Source organism: Pipistrellus hanaki (genome assembly GCF_964339955.1).
Source record: "Pipistrellus hanaki genome assembly, chromosome: 9".
Classification (NCBI taxonomy): Eukaryota; Metazoa; Chordata; class Mammalia; order Chiroptera; family Vespertilionidae; genus Pipistrellus; species Pipistrellus hanaki.
The window spans coordinates 39,315,485-39,337,543 of NC_140511.1; the positions used below are offsets into that span (position 1 = coordinate 39,315,485).

At 45.5% G+C, this 22,059-nt stretch overlaps 1 protein-coding gene across 1 annotated transcript in view; it reads left to right on the forward strand.

Annotated features, from left to right (window-relative positions):
* Window positions 1-1,003: 1,003 nt before the first annotated feature.
* GAB2 (GRB2 associated binding protein 2) overlaps window positions 1,004-22,059 on the forward strand; it is a 146,517-nt gene continuing 125,461 nt past the window's right edge. Inside the window, exon 1 of the mRNA XM_084895011.1 lies at window positions 1,004-1,207. Coding sequence (XP_084751137.1) covers window positions 1,133-1,207 — 75 coding nt within the window. The 5' untranslated portion in view covers window positions 1,004-1,132. The remainder of the gene's footprint in view (window positions 1,208-22,059) is intronic.

Below are 22,059 nucleotides of genomic sequence, written 5' to 3' on the forward strand. Positions count from 1 at the left end.
GTCTAGTCTAAGCGTGTGCCTCCACACAGTTCATCTCAGGTAAACCCACCTCAGCAGTCAGAGGGACTGTCCTGCCGCACTTTGCCTATGAACCCCAGAGAGGTCTCCTGGTGTGTGGATGAGCTGGGACCCCCACCGTCTTATCCTACAACACCTTGCCTCCCCATTTACCGTGACAAATGCAAATCATATGCATTTCCTTTTACTGCATTGTATTTCCCAGAGGCAGTGAAGGAGCCAGCTGGACTTTATTTCCTGGTAGTAAGAGGGCCCCAAGTTAAAGCACTCCCCCCACTTTAAAAAGAGATGGGCAGGTCCACCCCTACCTCCACCCCCATAATTAGAAACCTGGCCCCGCATTGCCCTGTCTTTGGGACTTTAAGATGTTTGCAAAATGGGAATAACACTGCCCGCCCAATCTGCAGACCCGTCAAGACAATTGCGTAAACGCCGACTACAAAGGCGCCCTGCACCTAGTAGCCTGTTTTCTCCTTTCGAGGGGTGCGAGTTCAATCAACTCTTGCTGGGAAGCGGATCACGAATTTCAGCAGAACCTGACCCACGAACCCTGACACTCTGGGGATGGGAAACTCGAGCAGCCCTGGGGTCCCTTCCTGACGACCCTCGGTGCAACACCGATTGGCGACCAAGGCGCGCAGCCCCTTCCCTTAACCCCACCCCCGGGGCGCGGCCGCCACCCCCACCCCCCACCCCATGGGGTCGGAGGTTTCGGGAATAAAGCAAAACGGGGCGGGGGGCGCGGCCGGCGGCAGGCTTCCGCGCCCTGGCGAACCCCAGCCTCCGGGGTCCGGCGGCGCGCGGCGCTGTTTGTGCCTCCCGAGGCGGCGGCGGGGGGCGCGGCGGGCTGTGGGCGTGGCGAGCGCGCGCCGCCTTCCCGCCGCGGCGCCCCCTCCCGGGCCGGGCGCGGGTGCGCGCGAGGAGCCAGTGCGCGCGCGCGCGCCGCCGCCGCTCCGCCGCCTTGTCCTCGCCCCGCCGCCGCCGCCGCCGCCGCCGCCCCGGCCCCTCCCCGCCCCGCGCGCTGCGCACCGCCCGCCGCCCGCCGCCCGCCCCGGGGACTCGCGCCCGCGCCCTCGTCCCTCCGACCCCGCGGCGGGCTCCCGGCGCCGGCAGCATGAGCGGCGGCGGCGACGTGGTGTGCACCGGCTGGCTGCGGAAGTCGCCCCCCGAGAAGAAGTTGAGGCGCTATGTGAGTGCGGGCGGGAGCGGGTGCGGCCCGGAGGGCGCGGACCGGGGGCGCGGCGCGGGGCCTGCCGAGGGGCCGGGGGTCCGGGAGGGACCGCGCGGTCGGGGAGGATGGGCTTCCGGCCTCCTGGGGACTAGGGGCGGCCGGCGGGCCCCGCGACTCGGGTGTGGCGGGGGTAGGGGGGGTGCCCGCACACCTGTCACAGGTGCGCCGCGAGCGCGGGGCGGGGTGGCCGGGCGGGCGCGCCGGCAGGTGGAGGCTGAGGCTGCGGTGCGCTCCTGGCGGGCGCGGCGGCGGCGCCTCCTGGGCAGCCAGCCTTCCCGTCAACTACACACAGAATGGAAGTTTGTGTCGGTGGTTTTCGGACAGCGACGGAGTTGGCTCCCAGGGCTGGGGGACGCTAGAAGCCCCGAGCGGCTTCCGCCTGCAGGATTGGGGTGCGGGGTGGGGGAGTGGCGGGGGAAGGGGTGCCTAGGCTCCGGGGCCGGGCTGGCGGCCCCACCAAGGGCGAGGCCCCGCACACCCCTTTCCCCTTCCCTTTCTCTGCCCGCCCCTCCGAGGGCCGCCAGCTCCTTCCAGCCCAAAGCCTCTCTCTCCCTCACGGGCAGCGTCAGCGGCATGTGTAGCCCGTGTATGGAAGGGGCTCATTTGTCCCCCTCTGTCCCTTTACTCTGTGTGCCCCTCACATACATCCCCCCAGCCCGGCCCTCGGCGGTGACACTGCAGTTTGGTTTGCTCCAAGGACCCGGGTTTTCTGTCGTGCGGTCCCGGGATCCGGGGAGAGAGAGATCGTGCTTCTCCGTTGCCAGGTGGTGCTGCTGACCGAGTGTTTACAGACAATTGTTGGGACTTCTCCCTTTCTAACCTCAGGGGGAACCTGGTCCAGTCTGGGGTTGAGTGGTGAGAAGGTCTGGCTTCTCACCCCACCCCCAAACTAGAAGATGACTTGCCTGGTGGGGGTCAAAGTAGAAGCTGGTGCCAATTACTGAGATTTTGGCAGAAATCAGCCCTGGGCTATGCGCAGGAGTTTGGAATTAGAAGTAAGGTTGCTCAAAGGTGTCAAGGTCTTCATCCGTCCCCTGTGAAATGCCCTTGTTACATGGACTCCCCGGGCGGGACTCTGGGATCATTCCCGCAGCGGCGGCGAAGGGAGTGCTGCCTTCCAGCAGCAGTGCATCAAGTGAGCTCTGAATAGACCCTGCCCCCTGTCAGCTGCACCAGTGCTGGGGTGGGAGGGTGGGGGGGCAGGAGGCAGAAGCTCGCCAGAGTTTCCTGTCTTGGCTCCCCAGATCAGAACCAGAGGACTTCTGGCCTCTGGATTGAGGAAGTGACCTTTTGTGTGTGTGTTTTTAAGGAAGTGTTGTTGGTGGTGAGTGCAACTGTGTGTGTATGCAAATGAAATCAGGCCCTTATGTAGATCATTTGCTGGGGGGAAAATTCTAAAGATTTAGCACAGGACTTTTGAAAGAGGACATACTATTATAGTAAAAATACAGTAGGGATGTGGCAAGGAGGTGTTCATCTCCGTTTTAAAGCTCATTTTCAGGGATGTCCATGTAGCCAAAGAACTATAATTACTGAGAAAGAAACTCTTCTGTTCTTCAAAGTGGTATCAGTTCATTAGACCAGGTTTTTATATTAGGTTAAGGAAGAGCACGTGGCTGTTAATGTTTTCATAAATATAAAAAAACAAAAGTCTGGCCGAAACCGGTTTGGCTCAGTGGTCTGTGGACTGAAAGGTCCCGGGTTCGATTCCGGTCAAGGGCATTTACCTTGGTTGTGGGCACATCCCCGGTAGGTTGTGTGCAAGAGGCAGCTGGTCGATGTTTCTCTCTCATCGACGTTTCTAGCTCTCTATCTTTCTCCTTTCCTCTCTGTAAAAAATCAATAAAAATATATTTTTTAAAAAGTTTAAAAAAAAAAAAAGTCTGGCCCCATAGAGCTTCTGAAAACTAGCGATGTAAGTGGAATAACAAACCAGCTAATGGAATAGAGTATCCAGTGGTTGTCAGATAGAACACTAACCTCCAGAACCTTGAAACTTTGTTTTTGAAAGTTTGCAAACAATTTGATACTGTATCTATATTTGATTGTGACTGCTTCAACTCTGTCACCCAGACTCTACTTATGACCCACTTATAGAGTCTGCTTGTTCCCCCCCGAGAAAAGAACTTTAGTTCAAAAAACCAAGTTGGAGACTTTGGGGTTAAGCACCTTTCCCACTCATTTGATGTACAGGCATCCCTCGTTTTATTGCGCTTCGCTTTGTTGCACCACACAGGTATTCCGTTTTTTACAAATGGCAAGATCCCACACCAGCAAAAAGATTATATCTGACTTTATTGTGAAACTCACTTTATTGAGGTACTTGCTTTATTGTGGTGATCTGCAACCAAAACCTACATTATCTCTGAAGCATGCCTCTGCATACTTGACTATCTGCATTCATACAATGCCTTGAGCCTCGGTCCCATCTTCCCCACAGCTGCAGCCTATAGGCATCTAATGAAACCAACAACTTTCCTTAGGCTACGGAGTGACGTGTTCCATTGGTATGACTGGAAGTCTCCCCTACTGTGGGAAGTCCAGATCCCTGCATTAAAACTGAACTGATCTGTGTAATCCTGAACTCTCGAGGAACAAACTGTCTGCTTTTACATCTTTTCTTCTGGGGTATCGAACATTTTGCACCCTGTTTTAAATTTAAATTCTGCCAGTTCCCTCTGTTTGTTTAGAGGCCCACATTTGTTAGAACCGAACGAGGAAAGAAGTATGTTCCAGCCCCATTGCTAACCACATACACCAAAATATTATTCTAGTGTATACATAATAGTCATAGTTATCAATAGTTGTAGATTGATAGCTCTACATTGTACGAATTGTTATCAAGCATCTCAAATAATGGGAAAAGCAGCTTATAAAATAGATCACAGCTATTTAAATTTAATCCAACAAATCCTTGTTACCAAGGATTAGCTTTAGGGATTTTCTTCATCCACCTTTTATAGCTTATTAACCATAGGAAAGTACAAAAGGTCTGTTCATTATTTCTATGTGCCCTGGAGCAATTACTAAAAGTGACCTCTGCAAAATGGTGAGTATTACCTCTGGGCATCATGATTTGATTGCAGTAGTAGGAAGACTAGCCCTTCCATTCTGCTGCAGTGTGTGTGTGCCCTTCCCAAAGCCAATCCAAAGGCTTTGAAGACAAAGCGGTGCTGAAAAGCGTCCACAGCCCCCCCCCCCCCCCCCCCCACACACACACACAAAGAAGATCCGCACTTCACCCACCTTCCTGTGCCCAGCACACTGGGGCTCTCTCTGAAGGCAGCCCGGATATTCTTGGAAGATCGCCCCAGGGAGAAACAAGCTCGACCACTACGCCATCATCAGGTTCCCCCCACCACCATCACCCCCCCCCCCCCCCACTACTGAGCCAGCCATGAAGAAGACAGAAGACAACAATACACTTGTGTTCACTGTGCATGCCAAGCCCAACAAGCATCAGATCAAACAGGCTGTGGAGAAGTCCTATGACATTGACGTGGCCAAGGTCAACACCCTCATCAGGCCTGATGCTCCGCTGGTTCCTGTGATGCTGTGGGTGTTGCCAACATAATTGGGATCATCTAAACTGAGCCCAGCTGGCCAACTATAAATATAACTGTTTTACACTGTAAAAAAAAAAAATACATATTATGACACACACGGCTCTGTAATTTTCTATTTCATGGTGTTAAAAGATATAGCTTCAGATTGGCAGCAGTAATGCCCCCTAGTGGCTAGTTTGGAGAAAGTTGAGTATTGATTCTAATGAGCACCTGAATTGAGGAAATGGTTTGCTTTTATTTATTAAATACATGTATTTATTAAGTATCTATGTCCAAGGCACTGGATTTCATGTTGGGAATAAAAATTAAGCCAGCCATTCAGTCTTATCAGATGACCTTGCTTTCTCTTTCACAAAGAAGGTTGAAGCTACCAGAGAGCAGCTGTCTGCACATACTGTGACCAACTTTCCAAATGCATGTATATCTTCATGGTTCCTTTCCTTCCTTCATCTTCTTAGAGTAGATGAGGTGCCCCTTCTGACTGAGGTATCCTGCCACATGTGCTCTGGGTCAGATCCTCTCCTACCTATTCAGATAATTTATACCCTTTCTGTCATGAATCTTCAACTTCTTCCCCTCTACCTATTCCTTTTTATTAATATTTGCACACGCTTGCCTTTTTTCTTTTTATTTATTTTTTTAGAGAGAGAGAGAATAAGGGAGAGGGATAGAAAGGTAGAAACATGGATCCAGCTGCCTGCTACACACCCCCTACTGGAAGGTTGAGCCCGAAACCTGGGCATGGGCCCTGACTGGGAATCAAACCAGTGACCTCTTGGTTCATGAGTGGATGCTCAACCACTGAGTCCAAGGCAACACATAACTTGCTTTTAACAAAATTCTCCCTCAACATCACACCCCTTCCTTCTCACTGTGCTTTTTTTTTTTTTTTTTTTCTTTAGAGCTAAACTTGCTAATGGCTATTTATATTATGTCTCCCACCTTCTTCTCAGTTAGCTCCAGTCTGAAACCTACTTTGTCATTTCACCAAAGTGATTCTCAGCAGGTCACTAAGTCAGAGGTTTATTTTTCACTCCTCATTTTAGGTTATCTCTTCACTACTTGGTCACAGTGGACCACTCTTTCTTGAAACACTTTCCTCTGATCTTCAGCAATACCATATATGCCAGGTTTTTCTCCTCTCTGGCCATTTTCAGTCTCCTTTGTTGGATTGGCCCTCTTTACCCAGCACTTACAGGGTGAAGCTACTCTATAGGCACAGTGGCTCTGGTCTAGGCTCTTTTCTCCTCCTCAGTCATCCATTCTGCTGGCTTCAGTTATCATTTTAATGCTGGTCAGTATCAAGTTGAAGTTCCATCTTAGAGCTGTGTTCTGAATGCCAGATTGGTATATGCAGTTGTTCATTGGACATCTTTGCATGCATGCCTCCCAGTCAACAGACTCCCCACACCAAAACTATACTGTTCTCTGTTCCTCTCTTCTTCACCCCGTGGCTGCTCAGAAAATGGTGCCACTGTCAAGTGGGAAACTTGGGAACCATCCTTGACTCTGGTCACCCACTGTTCCACATCCATAATTTTTCACCAAAACCCATCAGTAATATTATTCAAGATCTTGTTCTACATCCTTCTCCACCCCCACTGCCATCCCTCAAGATTACCATTTTAGGCTGAAACCGTTTTGGCTCAGTGGTAGGGCGTCTGTCTGCGGACTGAAAGGTCCCAGGTTCGATTCCGGTCAGGGGCATGTACGTTGGTTGCGGGCACATCCCCGGTAGGGGGTGTGCAAGAGGCAGCTGGTTGATGTTTCTTTTTCATCGACGTTTCTAGCTCTCTATCTCTCTTCCTTCCTCTCTGTAAAAAATCAATATAATATATTTTTTTTAAAAAGATTACCATTTTAATAGTCATCTGCTTAGTACTTGCCCTGTGCCAGGCACCATGCTGAGACCATTGAACTCTTAATTTAATTCTTTAACCCTGAGAAAAGGGAAATGACTTTCCCAACTTCTTCTCGCTGTGTTTCAAAGCCTGAGTTTTTAAAAAAATTAAACTTTTTATTTTGAGATCATTGTAGATGCCTATCTAGTTTTTAAAAATAGTAAAGAGAGTTCCTGTGTACTCTTTTCTAGTTTTTCTTGTGGTAATATCTTGAAAAACCAGTGACCTGGTTTTTAGTATAGTAATTTCACAGTAGATATTGACAGTGATACAGTCAAGGTACAAGACATTTCGATATCTTCATGATCCCTCTTGCTGCCATTTGTAGCCACCATCCCACTCCCACTGCGTCCTTAACCCAGGCCAACCACTAATCTGTTCTCCACCTTTGTCATTTTGTCACTTCAAGAGTGTCACCTAAATGGATTCATACAGTATGTAACCTTTAGGGATTGGCTCTTTTTCATTGAGCATAATCTGGACACTCATCCAAGTTGTATTTTTTTATTGCTGAGTGGTATCCCAGGGTACGGATGTACCACAACTCATTTGTTTAACTGTTCACCCATTGGTTATAACTTACATTTTCCTTATGGATAATGATATTGAACATCTTTTCATATGATTTTGGTACATCCTCTTTCAAATATTTATAAGTCTTTTGTCCATTTTATATAGATTGTTTATGTTTCTTTGCTGTTGAGTTTTGCGAGCTCTTTATATGCACAAAATGTCAGTCCTTATCAAATATGTGGTTTGTAAATATTTTCTTTCAGTCTGTAGTTTGTCTTTTAATTCACTTAACAGTATAGAGGTTCCTCAAAAAAAAAAAAAATTAAAAGTAGAATTATATGATCCAGCAATTCCCCTTCTGGGTATATATCCAAAAGAAACGAAAACAGGATATCCAAGAGATATGTGCACCCCAGTGTTCATTGTAACATTATTCACAATAGCCAAGATTATATTGGTGGGCTGTATTGGCATACAATGGATTATATTGTCCATTGAGATACACTGGATGAATGGAGAAAGAAGATGTATGTGTGTATTAAAATATATATATATATTAATATATGTAACGCACAATGGAATATTATTCAGCCGCGAGAACAAAGGAGATCCTGCCATTTGCAACACATGGAAGGACCTTGAGGGCATTATAATAAGTGAAAGAAAATCAGATAGAGAAATATTGTATGATTTCACTTGTAGACTGATTCTAAAAAGAGCCAAACTTATGGAAATAGAGAGTAAAATGGTGGTTACCAGAGGCTGGGGTGGGGGAATTAAGCAATTGTTGGTCAAAGGGTACAAGTTTCCAGTTAGAAGACGAATAAGTTCAGAGATCCAGTACACAGCATTGTGAAATAGTTAACAGTAATATATTGTATGCTTGAAAATTGCTAAAAGAGTCACTCTTAAATGTTCTGACCACATAAAAAGAAATGGTATTTATCTGATGTGAGGGAGCTGTATGGTGGTAATCACACTGCAATATATAAATGTGTCAAATCAACATGTACACCTTAACCTTACACAATGCCATATTTCATTAACTCTCAATAAAGCTGATGGAGAGAAAGGACAGGGGAGAGGGAGGTCTTTAGAAACTACAGTGAATTCAAGATTTGTTTCCAGACCATCCTAGGCAGCCAGGGCTTTATTCTAACCAACTATTTGAGTATTTAAATAAATGTTCTATCTGGTTCCAGTTCCTGGGTCAGATAACCAGGTGGAAATTCCTTTCGGCAGCTTTCTGTTCAGTGGTCCTAATCATGGATTGGTTCTTTGAACATGTTCACAACATCAGAGAAACTGCTCTGACCCAGGGCCAGTCTCCTGAGCTTCTTGTCACAAGCCTTGGATCAGGATTTCTCAACAGATGAATTAATAAACCAAATGTGGTATATACATACAATGGAACATTAATCAACCTTTAAAAGGACATTTTGATGCATGGACATGCTACAACATGGATGAGTCTTAATCACATTTAGCTAGGTAAATAAGCCAACAAAAGGATTCCACTTATATGAGGTACCGAGAGGAGTCAAATTCATAAACAGAAAGTAGAATGGTGGTCTCCAGGGCTTGATGGCGGGGAGATAGGGGGAAGGGGAGAATGGGGAGTTATTATTTAATGGATACAAGGTGAAAAGCGTACTTGAGACAGATGTTAGTGACGGTAGCACAAAAATGTGAATACTGCACTTAACACTACTGAACTGTACACTTAAAAAATGGTTGAGGTGGTAAATTTTGTGTTATTTGTATTTTAGTGCAATTTTTTAAATGTCAAGCTCCTTATTTGCTAAGGGTTAGTACTTGACTTTGCTAATACTTGTATAATCCGAGGGAAAAGGGGATGGAATGTTCACAGCCTTAATGATAATGGAATGTTCTCTCAGGGATATCTGAGGACCAGAGGCAGTGAAATCGTACAAAGCAGGAGCTCATGCCTGCTGCTTTGCCTAATGAAATGACCGACATGGCTTTCTGTCTCCAGCTAAAAGGGAATAATGGAATGAGGTAACCTCCAGTTTATGAGATACACTGAGAATATAGGTTCCTGAGGAGGTTATTGCCTGTATCCACGTTCATGTGGACAAGCATTTCTTTTGCACCCTTTTCCCTTCCCAAGGGAATGCATCAATACTCAATCCTGCCTACGAGGAATTTGCAAGCTAGGGAGACAGAAGTGTACATGTGAAGTAGCAATGCCCTTATATGGAGCAGTATGATCCAGGCAGCAAACTTCATGAAGGCGAGGGCTCTGAGCATGGGAACAGTGGAGGAGGAGTTGGGGTTGAGAGTTGGACCCAAAAGATTAGGGCCTAGAAAGGAACAAGGCAATTCAAGTGGGAAAGGGTAGTACATGTGGGATTTGGGGGCGGGGGGGGGGGGGGGAGTGAAAATCCATCCAGAGTGGAGGAGTCTTTGGTAGAAATCAAACAAGGTTGGGAAAGTAAATCTAGAGCTGAGGAGGAGAGTCCATAAAAGGCCTTCAGTGATAGGATGACATTTATTAATGAAGAGCTCTGACTCATATGTCTTTGCCTCTGAGATAGCCACTCCTTTAATGTGAAATGTCAGTGGTGTGCAGACTTCTTTTTTCTTTTTTTTTTTTTTCTTTTTTAATCTTCAGAAGTCTTAGTGCTTCAAGGACCTTGGAGTCCTTAAGCAAGTGACTTGATTCTTTGAGCCCATGTACTTCCTGGTCTGTACAATTGGAGCAGTAGCTCTTACCTCACTGAGTTTGAGAATTTACTAGGATATAACAAGTGAAAAAGACCTTAGCACTGTGTTTAGCCCAGAGTAGGTGTTTAATATTGGGTGATGTGGCAGGAGAGGGTGATGTTTATTGATGTGTGTTAACTCTTTCATAGGGACTCGGAACATGGGCTCTTAGTCTCTTTTTTCTATTGTTTATATGTGCTTTGTATATTTTACAAAATCAAAGTAATGTTACCACCATTTGTATGCTTTATGCTGATGTATTGAAAAAATTTCCTTGAGTCACAAGTAGCCTTCGAAGACATGACTTTCAGTGGCTACTTACTGTAAGCAGAATGACATAAGACAGAGTTTCTCAAGCATATGTCATGTAAGGACACTTTAAACAAACATTTGTACAAGTTTTTGATGTTGAGTTATCTTTATTATTATGTAACCAAAATATTTATAAACAAAAACTATGAGGTACAAATGTATACTGACAGCTCTTCTACAATTATAGAATTAAAACAGATTTTCAAATTGCATATACAACTTTGGAACCAATATACCTAACTCACATTAACAACAGTGGATATTTCGATGAAACTAAATTGCTGCTTCAAATGTGAATGTCGCCTTTTTTCTATGGGGCCTGTCCTGGGTCCCATTCTTGTCTATGTCTGAAGTACAGTAAAACTTTGGTTTGTGTAGCAAGCCACTTGGCTGTTGGGTATGACTATGTATATTATTTATTTATGCTGTCCCTCAGTCCTTTCTCATGAAAAAATGGTGTAGGACATTGAAGAGCTTCATACTTGGTATCAGTGAGATGATAAATGCAAATGCTGATAAACAAGGAGCACTTCTCATTTGTAAGATGATCATTCAGATCATTGAGACGAGGCTTGTGTGTTTTGAGATCAGATGAAAAGTCAGTGTTGGAAAGGTTTTTTGAAATAGGTCTGGAGATCCCTAGGGATATGTCTTTGGGACCCTATACTGAGAAATTCTGGTTCCACTGTAAACGGCATGGGCTCTGAGGTTAGCTCTGGGAGGGATTCACACGATGAGCAAGTTTAATTCCATCCTGTGAAATGGAGCTAATGGTCCCTAACCAGGTACCTGAACAGTTCTAACGCAGAGGGGTGCAAGCACGAGTGCTCTTCTCTTTCTCGGGTCAGAACGTCCCAGTGTGCTTTGTCAAAGTCTCCTTCCTCCTCTAGAGGCAGAGTCCAAAACCTCTGGTCACTCTGGGTTATTCAGAGTCCACCATTTTAAAATTTCAACCTACCTCACGGAAAGCTTCCCCTACTCCCACTGCTGGCCAGACGTATGGCTCTGGGAGCGTGAGGTGGAGAGAGGGAGATTTGCTGTATTCGGAGCGTGTGGAGGTGGGAGGACAGACAGTCCCCCTGGACCGCCTCCCTGCTCTCTTCCAGGCTCCCGGCGTTCTGGGGTCCAGGTGGAGAGCACCAGGGATGCGTGCCTCTTCCACGGCGGCTGTGGGGTTCCTGGGTGACATTTACCGGCAGTTGGACCCCACGCGTGTGAATTCTTGGGAGCACGGGCTTCCCCGCCACACAGTCTCCAGACCCGGAGAGGAAACTGTGTGAGGTTCTTGCCCTCTCTTCAGGCAAGCCCCTCCCTCTCTGGGTCCTGCACGGCGGGGGTCCTCTTTCCCAGGGGGCAGCCCTCATGGGAGGGGACCTGAGAAGAGGGCTTACGGCCAACAATTCCATGAAACTGCTTGACACAAGGGACTCGTATCCATGCCAAGCAGTTGGGTAGCAACATGGCTGTCCCTTCTCCCTCCATGTCCATTCCTGATGTCCACGGTGGTACAGGGCAGATCTAGTGCGTCACCTGCCTGAGCAGATTTCCACCAGGCATGATGATGCTTAAAAATTCTTGTCCCCATCCTTGATTTGTGGCACCTCTCATCTCTCAGAGGAACCCACTGTTGGGGTAGGGAGAACAGCACTGGCCCTTACGTCCCGAGGATACACGGTTTCCCCTCCCCACCTCTGCTCTCCTTTTGTGGGCTGTGAAGGGGGAGGGGCAGTGCAGGGCCACCAGGGGCGGCTGGGTTAGAGGCTCTCACAAGTACATCTTGTTAATAGATTCTTGAACTAGCCAAGCCCCAGTTGTTGACTGCTCTCTCTACCTTATGGGGAGACCTTACCTACTCTCCATCCTGGTGCAGCTGGAGAAGTTCTACTCAGCTACCAGTCCTTTACAACTACCACTTTGTAAACGGCTGTGGTATTAAAGACGATGACATCAGAAACGTTGTAAGCACTCTATAAATGGCAACTGTTACAATTATAGCGCCAAATTTATTTGACTCTTATGCTTTCGGACATTTATGTGGTTTACTATTTTCCACTATTTTAGGTAACGCTGTGATCTTTATAGCAAAGACTTTTTATCCTTAGGACAAATTCCTATAAATAGAACTTTTAATTCTCAAAGGATGTCGTTATTTGCAAGGCTTTTGATACATCACACCAAATTGTCTTCTCAGAAAGGCTAGTTAGGGTTTCCCTGATTCTTCTTTGATACCAGGTACTATGATTTTTTTTTAATATATATTTTTTATTGATTTCAGAGAGGAAGGGAGAAGGAGAGAGAGAGAGATAAACATCAGTGGTGAGAGAGAGCCATTGATCGGCTGCCTCCTGCACACCCCACACTGGGGATCGAGCCCGCAACACAGGAATCAAACCTGGGCACCCTCTCCGCCCCCCTCCCTCCCCTCCCCCACCCTAGTCCGTAGGCTGACACTCTATCCGCTGGCCAAACCAGCCAGGGCCAGGTACTTTAAATTTTTTTAAATACCTGACAATTTGCCGAAACCGGTTTGGCTCAGTGGATAGTGTCAGCCTGCAGACTGAAAGGTCCCAGATTCGATTCTGGTCAAGGGCATGTACCTTGGTTGCAGGCATATCCCTAGTAGGGGGTGTGCAAGAGGCAGCTGATTGATGTTTCTAACTATATCTCTCTCCCTTCCTCTCTGTAAAAAAAATCAATAAAATATATATTTTTAAAAATACCTGACAATTTAACAGGTCCAAAGTAGTTCCTTGTTTGAACTTGGATTTCTTTTTTTTTTTTAATATATTTTATTGATTTTGTACAGAAAGGTAGGGAGAGAGATAGTTAGAAACATCGATGAGAGAGAGTCATCGATCAGCTGCCTCTTGCACACCCCCTACTAGGGATATGCCCGTAACTAAGGTACATGCCCTTGACCGGAATCGAACCCGGGTCCCTTCAGTCCCCAAGCCGACGCTCTATCCATTGAGCCAAACCGGTCTCGGCTCTTTTTTTTTTTTTTTTTTTAATATATTTTATTGATTTTTTATAGAGAAGAAATGAGAGGGATAGAGAGTTAGAAACATTGATGAGAGAGAATCATCGATCAGCTGCCTCTTGCACACCTCCTACTGGAGATGTGCCCACAACCCAAGTACATGGCCTTGACCGGATTCGAACCCAGGACCTTTCAGTCTGCAGGCTGACGCTCTATCCACTGAGCCAAACCGGTTTTGGCTGAACTTGGATTTCAATGATTGCTACTGATTTGAATACATTTTCATGTAATATTGACTCCTGTTTTTAAAGGAGTTCCTTGTTCAAATGACAGGTGCTTTTTTATATAAATGGCTGATGCCATTGGGAAGATTGTGTGGCTTTGGGCAACATAAAAAGAGAACTTGGAATAACTTGAGCAGGGAAATCTCCAACAGTGGGGAGAGAAAAGATGGGCCAGCCCTAACCAGATGTTCCTCTTGTTTAGCGTTCTCTTCTGAGACCTTTCAGCTCGGATTCCAGAGATTCCCCCCAGGCAGCCTTTTGATTTTAACTCGGTTTCAAGGCCCACCTCAAATGTCAGCTTCTTCGTGCCGCTTCCTGATTTCCTTCTGAAGATTCGTCTTCCCACGTCATCCTGCCATAATCTCTGTGCCGCTCTCATGACACCGCAATGTGACTGTGTTCTTAGATCTCTCCCCTTATTTATGTGGGCTCCTCAGAGCCAGCAGTTTTCTGTTTTGACCTAGTGTTTCGCACAAAGATACTCAAGCAGGACATGAGGTGATGAATAAAAATCATCTTGCTCTTTGGTAGCTCACAGTTTATCAAGGAAAACAGACAATTGAACTTACTAATCCTATATAATAAATGCCTGATATGCAAATTGTTTGACCAGGAGTTCAACCACTCACTATGACATGCGCTGACCACTAGGGGGCAGCGTGGAATATGGCGGGCGTCAGCTACATGGTGCTGGCCGCATTGGAGATGCTGCTGGCCCCAGTGGGCCCTGACGAAAGCAGGACCGTGGCGGGATGGTGGAGCAGGTTAGCAGATGGTGCCAGGCCAAGGCAGGTGTGAGCAGGGCCTGATCGCCCTGCCCATCACCCCAAAGATAGCAATCAGTGGCGGGGGGAGGGCACGCGCCATTCAGCTCCCAGGCACTGAGGCAGCCAGGTGGGAAGCCCAGCCCTGACCCAATCGCCCCCACAGGCAGGATGGTGGAGCAGGTGAGAAAGCAGCACCAGGCCACAGCAGGGTGCCAGGTGGGGCTGTGAGCCTGGGGATATGAGCTGGGGCCAAACCCTGCAGGCCACGCCGAGGGACCCCATCTGTGCATGAATTTGCGCACCGGGCCTCTAGTTAAATAGAATGCAGAGTATCCTGCTATACGAGAGGTTGTGGAAAGAGTTACAGCAGTGGAATGGAGTCATTACTTCCACTTGTAGTGGGGCAGTGTCAGAGAAAGCCCTGGAGAAAATGACAGGGGTGTAGGCCTTGAATAAGTAGGATGGGAAATTAAGCAGATGGGAAAGAATATTTCAAATAACGAAAACAACTAAAGGCCTAAAGATATGGGCACATAAACGTTGAGGGAAAGGATGAAGGATGAAGTTCACATGGCCCCTTTGTTCTCCCTGGGGACCCATCTTTATTACCTTACTCACCCCTGTCCCTTTGCTTTGTCTGGAATACATCTCTCTCCCCTGAACCCTCTGAGCCTGTCAGTCATTCTGCAAAGTTACTGAATACCTTCTGTGTACTCTGCACCAAGGGAAAGAGACAGAAATGGATTTGTGGACGACTCTGGATGGCATCATGGGGATGCTAGTCCCTGGACCGAAAATCTAGGCGAGAGGGTGTCTTGCTCAGATTCTTTATGGACCGCCCAGATTCTTCCAGGTTAACGGAGGCATTTTCTATTATAGCGGCTGCAGATAAAATACACACATGATAAAGCATTCCCCAAACTAAGTGGCGAAAGACAACCATTTCGTTTTGCTCACGGGTTCAGTGGGCATGGCAGGGACTTGTTTCTGTTCCCCAATGTCCGGGGCCTCGGCTGGGAAGGCTTACATGGCAAGCGGTGCCTCAGCCACCAGGACGCATCTGAAAGTGTCTTCACTCACAGCCTCATCAGGCAGGGATGACTCAAAGGCTCCACTGGCGGGGCGGAGAGAAGGGGACACCAGCACGTGGCCGTGGCATGCAGCCTGGGCATCCTCCCAGCCTGGAAGCCTCTTCACTAATCGGGCTTCTTGTGCGGTGGTCCCGAGGCCCCAAGAGTGAATGTCTTAGTGGTCAGGGTGGAAACTTCACGGACGCTTTTTAATGGTCTTGCCTTAGACCAGCGTTTTTCAACCGCTGTTCCGCGGCACACTAGAGATGTTGCCTGGTGTGCCGTAGGTGCAGACAAGACAAGAATTTTATAATTTTTCACTATTTTGTCTACTTAATATTTCATAATAAAGTAATTATAAAATACTTTCTTTGTGTTTATTTGATTCCTATTCAAGAGAATTACTTTATATATAGTCAATGTAGGCACAGAGTTAAATTTTTTAACATTTTCTAATGGTGGTGTGCCTCGTGATTTTTTTCATGAAACAAGTGTGCCTTTGCCCAAAAAAGGTTGAAAAACACTGCCTTAGACACCAAACCCTGTGACTTTTGCTGTACCCCAGTGGTCGAAGGAATGACAGACCCACTCCGGTTCAAGGAAAGGGCACACAGCCTCTTCGTAGATGGAGCATCAAAGAATTTTTGGCTATTTTTAAAAAAAACTGCCATAATAATATTTTTTTCAGTATAAACAGTCTCCTTTGAATCTGTTCAAAGTTCAACTTCCTAATCAGAGATCCTTGAGTAAATACTTATCTTTCATAGTTACTCCCACATCCCTTTTTCCACCCTCAAATCTTGTTTGGTCTGGGATTCTGTCAGCCTCATATATCTCCACCCCCTCCTCAACCTAGAAGAGTGTCTGGCAAGTAGTTGGTGCGTAAGCTCTGTTGCTGCCCGCTTAAGGAGAATGCTTGCTAAAGTCTGTGTGAGTTAGAGAAGAGGACCTCTGTGTGGTGTCCTCCGCTTCGGGGTCTAGTTGGAATGTGTCCTGGCTTTGTCTGTTGATTGTAAATCATTATTTCTGCCCTTTGGGAGTGACATGTGGAACCCACTATGGAGGTTCTGATGCCAGACATTTGTCCTAAAATCTCTGCGCACTGAGAATCTTTGCTCCAACCACAGACCTCTGCTAGTTACCAGTCTCTTAGCAACTTCTAGATACCCTGCTTGTCCATGCTCAGGTTTTACGGAGTGAGCAGCGCTACCCCACATTCATCTTTTCTGGCCACGTCCTGCTACTGCATCCCAGCACCTACTCCTACACCACCCTCCTCTTGTGTCTGGGGAAGTGAGACACGGTGTTTGTGAAGGTCCATTGTTCACTGAGTTGAACCAGCTTGATGACAAAGAGGGAGTGCACTTGAATGAGGACCGTGTCTTTGTTCATCTCTTCTACGCTTTTTCTTCCCCATAGAGCTGGAAGGTGCAGGCTTCTCTCTGACGTCCCCTCCCACAGCCAGGGCTTCTCCTACGGCACATCCCCCTTGCAGCTTAGTTTCAAATAAAGAGGCACTTTCTGTACAGAGTATCTGAAGAGAAGCTGCTCTGTCAGCAAGAGAATACCCGTTAGGAAGCATTTTAAAAATACTGTAACAGTTATTCTTCATTACATGGAGGCTGAAGTAAAATGACCTAAACTAATTGTTATGTATTGTATTGTCTTGGAGCAAGTCAAGACTTCTGTTTAAGCTGGACTTGACCAAATTAGAAGTCACTTACTTACAGTTTGCTGCTGAGGTAATGGCCTTGCCAAGCCCAATGTTCATTTATTTCAAACTCTATAAACCAGGGGACAGGTGCAAAGTACCTCCTCATTTGCATGAACGTCAATATCCGAGTTTCCTAGGAATTGGATTTGTGGTTGGTGAGTTCTGAGCCCCCAGCTGTGCTGTACTCTCTTGCACTTAGTGTGCCCGCTGTGACGATGTAAATGGGACCTCTCAGGCTGCCTGACCCTGATCCAGTGACCTTGCTGGTGGCTACGGAAGGATCTACATCATCCTGAAGAGAACAAAACAGTATGACTTTATCCTTATACAAAGCTATTGTGCAACAAAGGCCTAAAATGCCCGCTGTGTGCAAGAACCCCTGCGAGGCATTGTGAGGGATAAGGGTATTATAAAAAGGAATCATGCTAAACTGCTAATCGTGGTAATTAGTTTATGTGTGCCATGAGATGAAAAAGGTGAAAATCGCTAGTTTAAGGCAAGGGAAGAGTTAACTTTACTTTTTCCTTCTCTTCTCTTCTCTGCTCTTCTTTCCTTATAATTTTTTTTTTTAACAAAACAAAAGTAAACAGAACTACTTGTGGGAGTAGGATCATTGTGTTACTTACTATGTAGCTCTGTTTCTAAGGATATCCATAGCTCTGAGGGCAGAGGTTGGTAGAGAGCACTTGAATGAAGATAAGAAAAATTCTTGCCCAGCCAGCGTGGTTCAGTGGTTGAGTGATGACCTATGAACCAGGAGGTCATGGTCACATTCCCACATGCCTCGGTTGCAGGCTCAATCCCCAGTGGGAGGTGTGCAGGAGGCAGCTGATCAATGTTTCTCTCTTATCTCTAATGTTTCTCTCTCTCTCTCCCTCTCCCTTCAGCTCTGAAGTCACTGAAAATATATATATATATATTTTTAATTCTTTTCTGAGAATATATTGTGTATATATACACATACTTGCATACATACATATCTGTCTGTCTATCTATCTATCTATCTATCTATCTATCTATCGTATATAGCCATACTCCATTTTATTGTGCTTCACTTCATTTCTCTTCACATATATTGTGTTTTTTTACAAATTCAAGCCTTTTGGTAACCTCATGTTGAACAAGTCTATTGGTACCAGTTTTCTAAGACACTCAGATGATAGTTTTTAGTAATAAAGTATTTTTAATTAAGGCATTGACATTGTTTATTTGGGCAAAGCTATCGCACACTTGATAGACTAATTATAGCATAAGCACAACTTCTATATGCATAGGGAAACAAAAAAAAAAACTGGTGTGAATTTTTGTGTGTGTGATTTTATTTCGATATTTGCTTTATTGCAGTGGTCTGGAGCCAAACCTGCAATCTCTCTGAGGTATCCCTGTATATTGAAAATATATATATATATAATATGCTAATTAGACCAGACAGCCAAATGACATTTCGGACAAAGCTGTCTGGGCGGGGGCTGAGCAGAGGTGGTTAGGGGCGATCAGGCAGGCAAGCAGAGTGGTTAGGGATGATCAGACAGGCAGGCAGAGTGATGAGGGGCAATCAGACAGGAAGGGAGAATGGTTAGAGGCAATCAGACAGGTAGGCAGACAAGTGGTTAGAAGCCAGCAGTCCTGGATTGTGAGAGGGATGTCCAACTGCCAGTTTAGGCGGGATCGGGCCTACACTGGCAGTCAGACATCCCCAGTGTGGTCCCTTATTGTGAGAGGGTGCAGGCTGGGCTGAGGGACCCCCCCCTCCTCCATGCACTATTTCATGCACCAGGCCTTTAATATATATATTTGCCTAATAATAGATAAATTGATTTGTCTATTCATGTATATGGGAAACTGTTCTGAGCACTTCTTATATATTATCTCAATCTCCACCACAGCCCTAAAAAATAGGTACTTTTATTTTCTCTATTTCTTCAATAAGGAACTGAGAAGATCAGGGACTTTAGGAAATTATTAAGACTTCCCTATTATCATAAAAACATAAATAGATTTTGAACCCAAGTTCCGGCTGGCCTCTCTTTATAGAATAAACATGTTTTTGTCAGACAAATCTGAATTTGAATCAGGGTTTCAAACTCTTTAGTAAAAATGCAACTTTGGACGAGTTATCTATGCTCACCGAGCCTCCTTTCTACATGGGGCAGCTGGCAGACTATATGTAAAGTTCCTCATTCCATTTTAATTCCCTCTGCCACTTCTTTGTGGCTGTATCTCTGCCAACATTACACAACCTGACAGTGACAGGGTATGATGGCAGATTTCAGCTGAACATTTTTGGAGTTTGGTTGTGTAGCAAGTAAGCCTATTTAACACATCCTTTCCTGGCCATGTTGACAACTTTGCTTTCTCAATTCGCTGAGAGACCATTGTAACTGGTCTCTGACCCAGTGGGAAATACCTTGGTAACATGAACTTAACGAGAGCCTGAGAATGTGGTGTCACTTTGGTTTGCTGTCAGTAAAAGAGAGAAGAAAGCTGGACCTCAGACTTTAGGAATACATATTTCAGAAAATGTATATCAAAATCTTGACCAGTGCTAGCACATCTAGAAAAGATGACTAAGGGATCAGGTAGGAACCATGTCAGAAAAAAGTAGTAGGAGCCTCAGAGCCCTTCTGGTGAGAGGAAAATAAATTTGTTTTCTTCTGTCTGTGATATTGTGCTTCAGTCTTTGAATGAATTCTGTGTCATATTCCTACTTCCCGTGGAAATGATGGTATTCTCTCCATGATTTCTTGCCTTTTCTGGGTGGCTATCGCTAAAGTCAGACTACAGTTACTAGTATATTAAATGTACATTTTGAGAAACATTAGTCGAGAGAATCTGAGAGGCGTGAAACTTTCACGATGAATAGAATAGTCACAGCCACTAGTTTTGATCTCAAAACATTGATCGTATTAGAATTCCTTGTTATTAGTAGACACACATAAATTTGTTCTGCTCCCAAATCTACAGGGACTTTTTAAAATTGCAGGTACGGTATTTTCCAGTGCTTTGAACTGTTAGAAAAATGGGCGTTATCCTGGCTAAGTCTGAAAAGACTGTGGAAAGATAGGAGTGAGTTGATCCCCATGCATAGTGAGTTTGCTTTGTGTAGGGGACGGGGTAATATATATAAACTTGCATAGATGCTGTTCTTGGAAGGTCCATTAGTTATAAAAATATAAGTATCCTTGTTATTAATTGTGTTAGGGGGAAATAAAAAAAAAAAAAAACTTCACTTGAATCTTCCCATTTGTAGTTCCAAAGCTTTGCTTTGCAATATGGTGGCCCCAGCAGCAGAAACTAAGAAAGTGGAGGCATTCACCAAGTGCCTATTGGATGCCTTTCACTGAGGATGTAAATGATACCGTCCTCAGCATTAAGGAAATCGACCAATCAATCAATAGCTAGCTGAGATCCACTGAGAACAGTGCTGCAATATAGAAATAAGCAAAGTGCCCTGAGGGCACAGAGGAGGTACCGCTAATTGACTAGGAATGATCAGAGACTAGGAATGATGTTGTGTTAAGAAATGATATAATGTAAGGCTAAATATAAGGCATTTAGCCCAGCTTCTAACATGTAGTAAATAAAGAAGCTACTTGATAAGGCTTGTATGGCCTCTCACGTCCAATCTCATGCTACACTGCCCCATTGTCTTTACTGTTCAGTCACCGTGGCCTCTTTTCTCTTCTTCAAAAGAGTCCTTCCCAACTTCAGGGCCTTCGCTCCTGCTTTTCCCTTTGCCTGGAATATCTCTTCCCCTCTTCCCATACCACCCTCTGCCCTCCCTCCCCCCTCCCCCCAGCATTAACTAGTATCTTCAAGGAGCACAGCAAGGTAGTCAAGGCCATGGACTCTGGATTCAAATTCACTTACTGGCTCTGTGATCTTGGGCAGGTTACTTCTCTGCATCCCAATTTTCTCAACTGTAAAACAGGGTAATAATGTATTTTTTATGAAGTGATTGTGAGGATTCAATTGCAACTATATATAAAGCACTTGGGCTAGGGCTTGGTATGTACTAGCTCTGATGAAGTGATTGCTGTTATAATAAGATGTCGTTACCTCAGCGAGACCTTCCTTGACCAGTTTATCTAGAGTTTTCCCCAAACCACTATAGTTACCCTATTGTGATTACTGGCATATGTGGGTGTATTTCTTATTTCTGCATCTTATGTCAAGCCTCTGTTCCCCGCCCTTCCGTTGGTTTCATCTGGTTTCCTTTATTTCTCCTTTTCTTCCTCCCATGATTTGGAATTTATTTACACATCTTATTTCTATTATTTTTAATGATTTTTCCTTGAACTCTTTAATACAAATTCCTTACTTGAAGTCTAAAGTAAAATATCTCTCCTCTCCTTCAAATTCAAGATCTTTTGGCATCTGTGCTTTAATTCTGGTCACTCCCTTCACTTTCATCTTCATTGTTGTCTAGTCTTTTGATTCCAACTTATTTTTCCACTCCCCAAATTAGCTACCATCATTGCTTTACATTGTCAATGCTGTAAATACCCACATTCACCAGTTTCTTTTGCTGTAGGACATATATAAACCGGGAATGAAGTCTATCTTAGCAAAACATCTATAATAAATGCCGCTAATGAAGACTGAACTATCATAAAACATATCTGGTTGTCGCTTGGTCGTTAAGTGCTGTCTTCCCTCTGATCACATTACATTAATTCAGCAGACGGTTTTGCTGCACTGTGCTTGCAGCCTTGATGAGTATACCGGTGATGCATCAGGGTAAAAGAAGGTCCCTGCCTTTGAAGAAGCCTGTGCCTTATTTACTTACTTGTTAAGCTGAAACCAGTTTGGCTCAATGGATAGAGCGTCGGCCTGTAGACTCAAGGGTCCTGGGTTCGATTCCGGTCAAGGCCATGTACCTTGGTTGCGGGCACATCCCCAGTGGGGGGATATGCATGAGGCAGCTGATCAATGTTCCTCTCTCATCGATGTTTCTAACTGTCTATCCCTCTCCC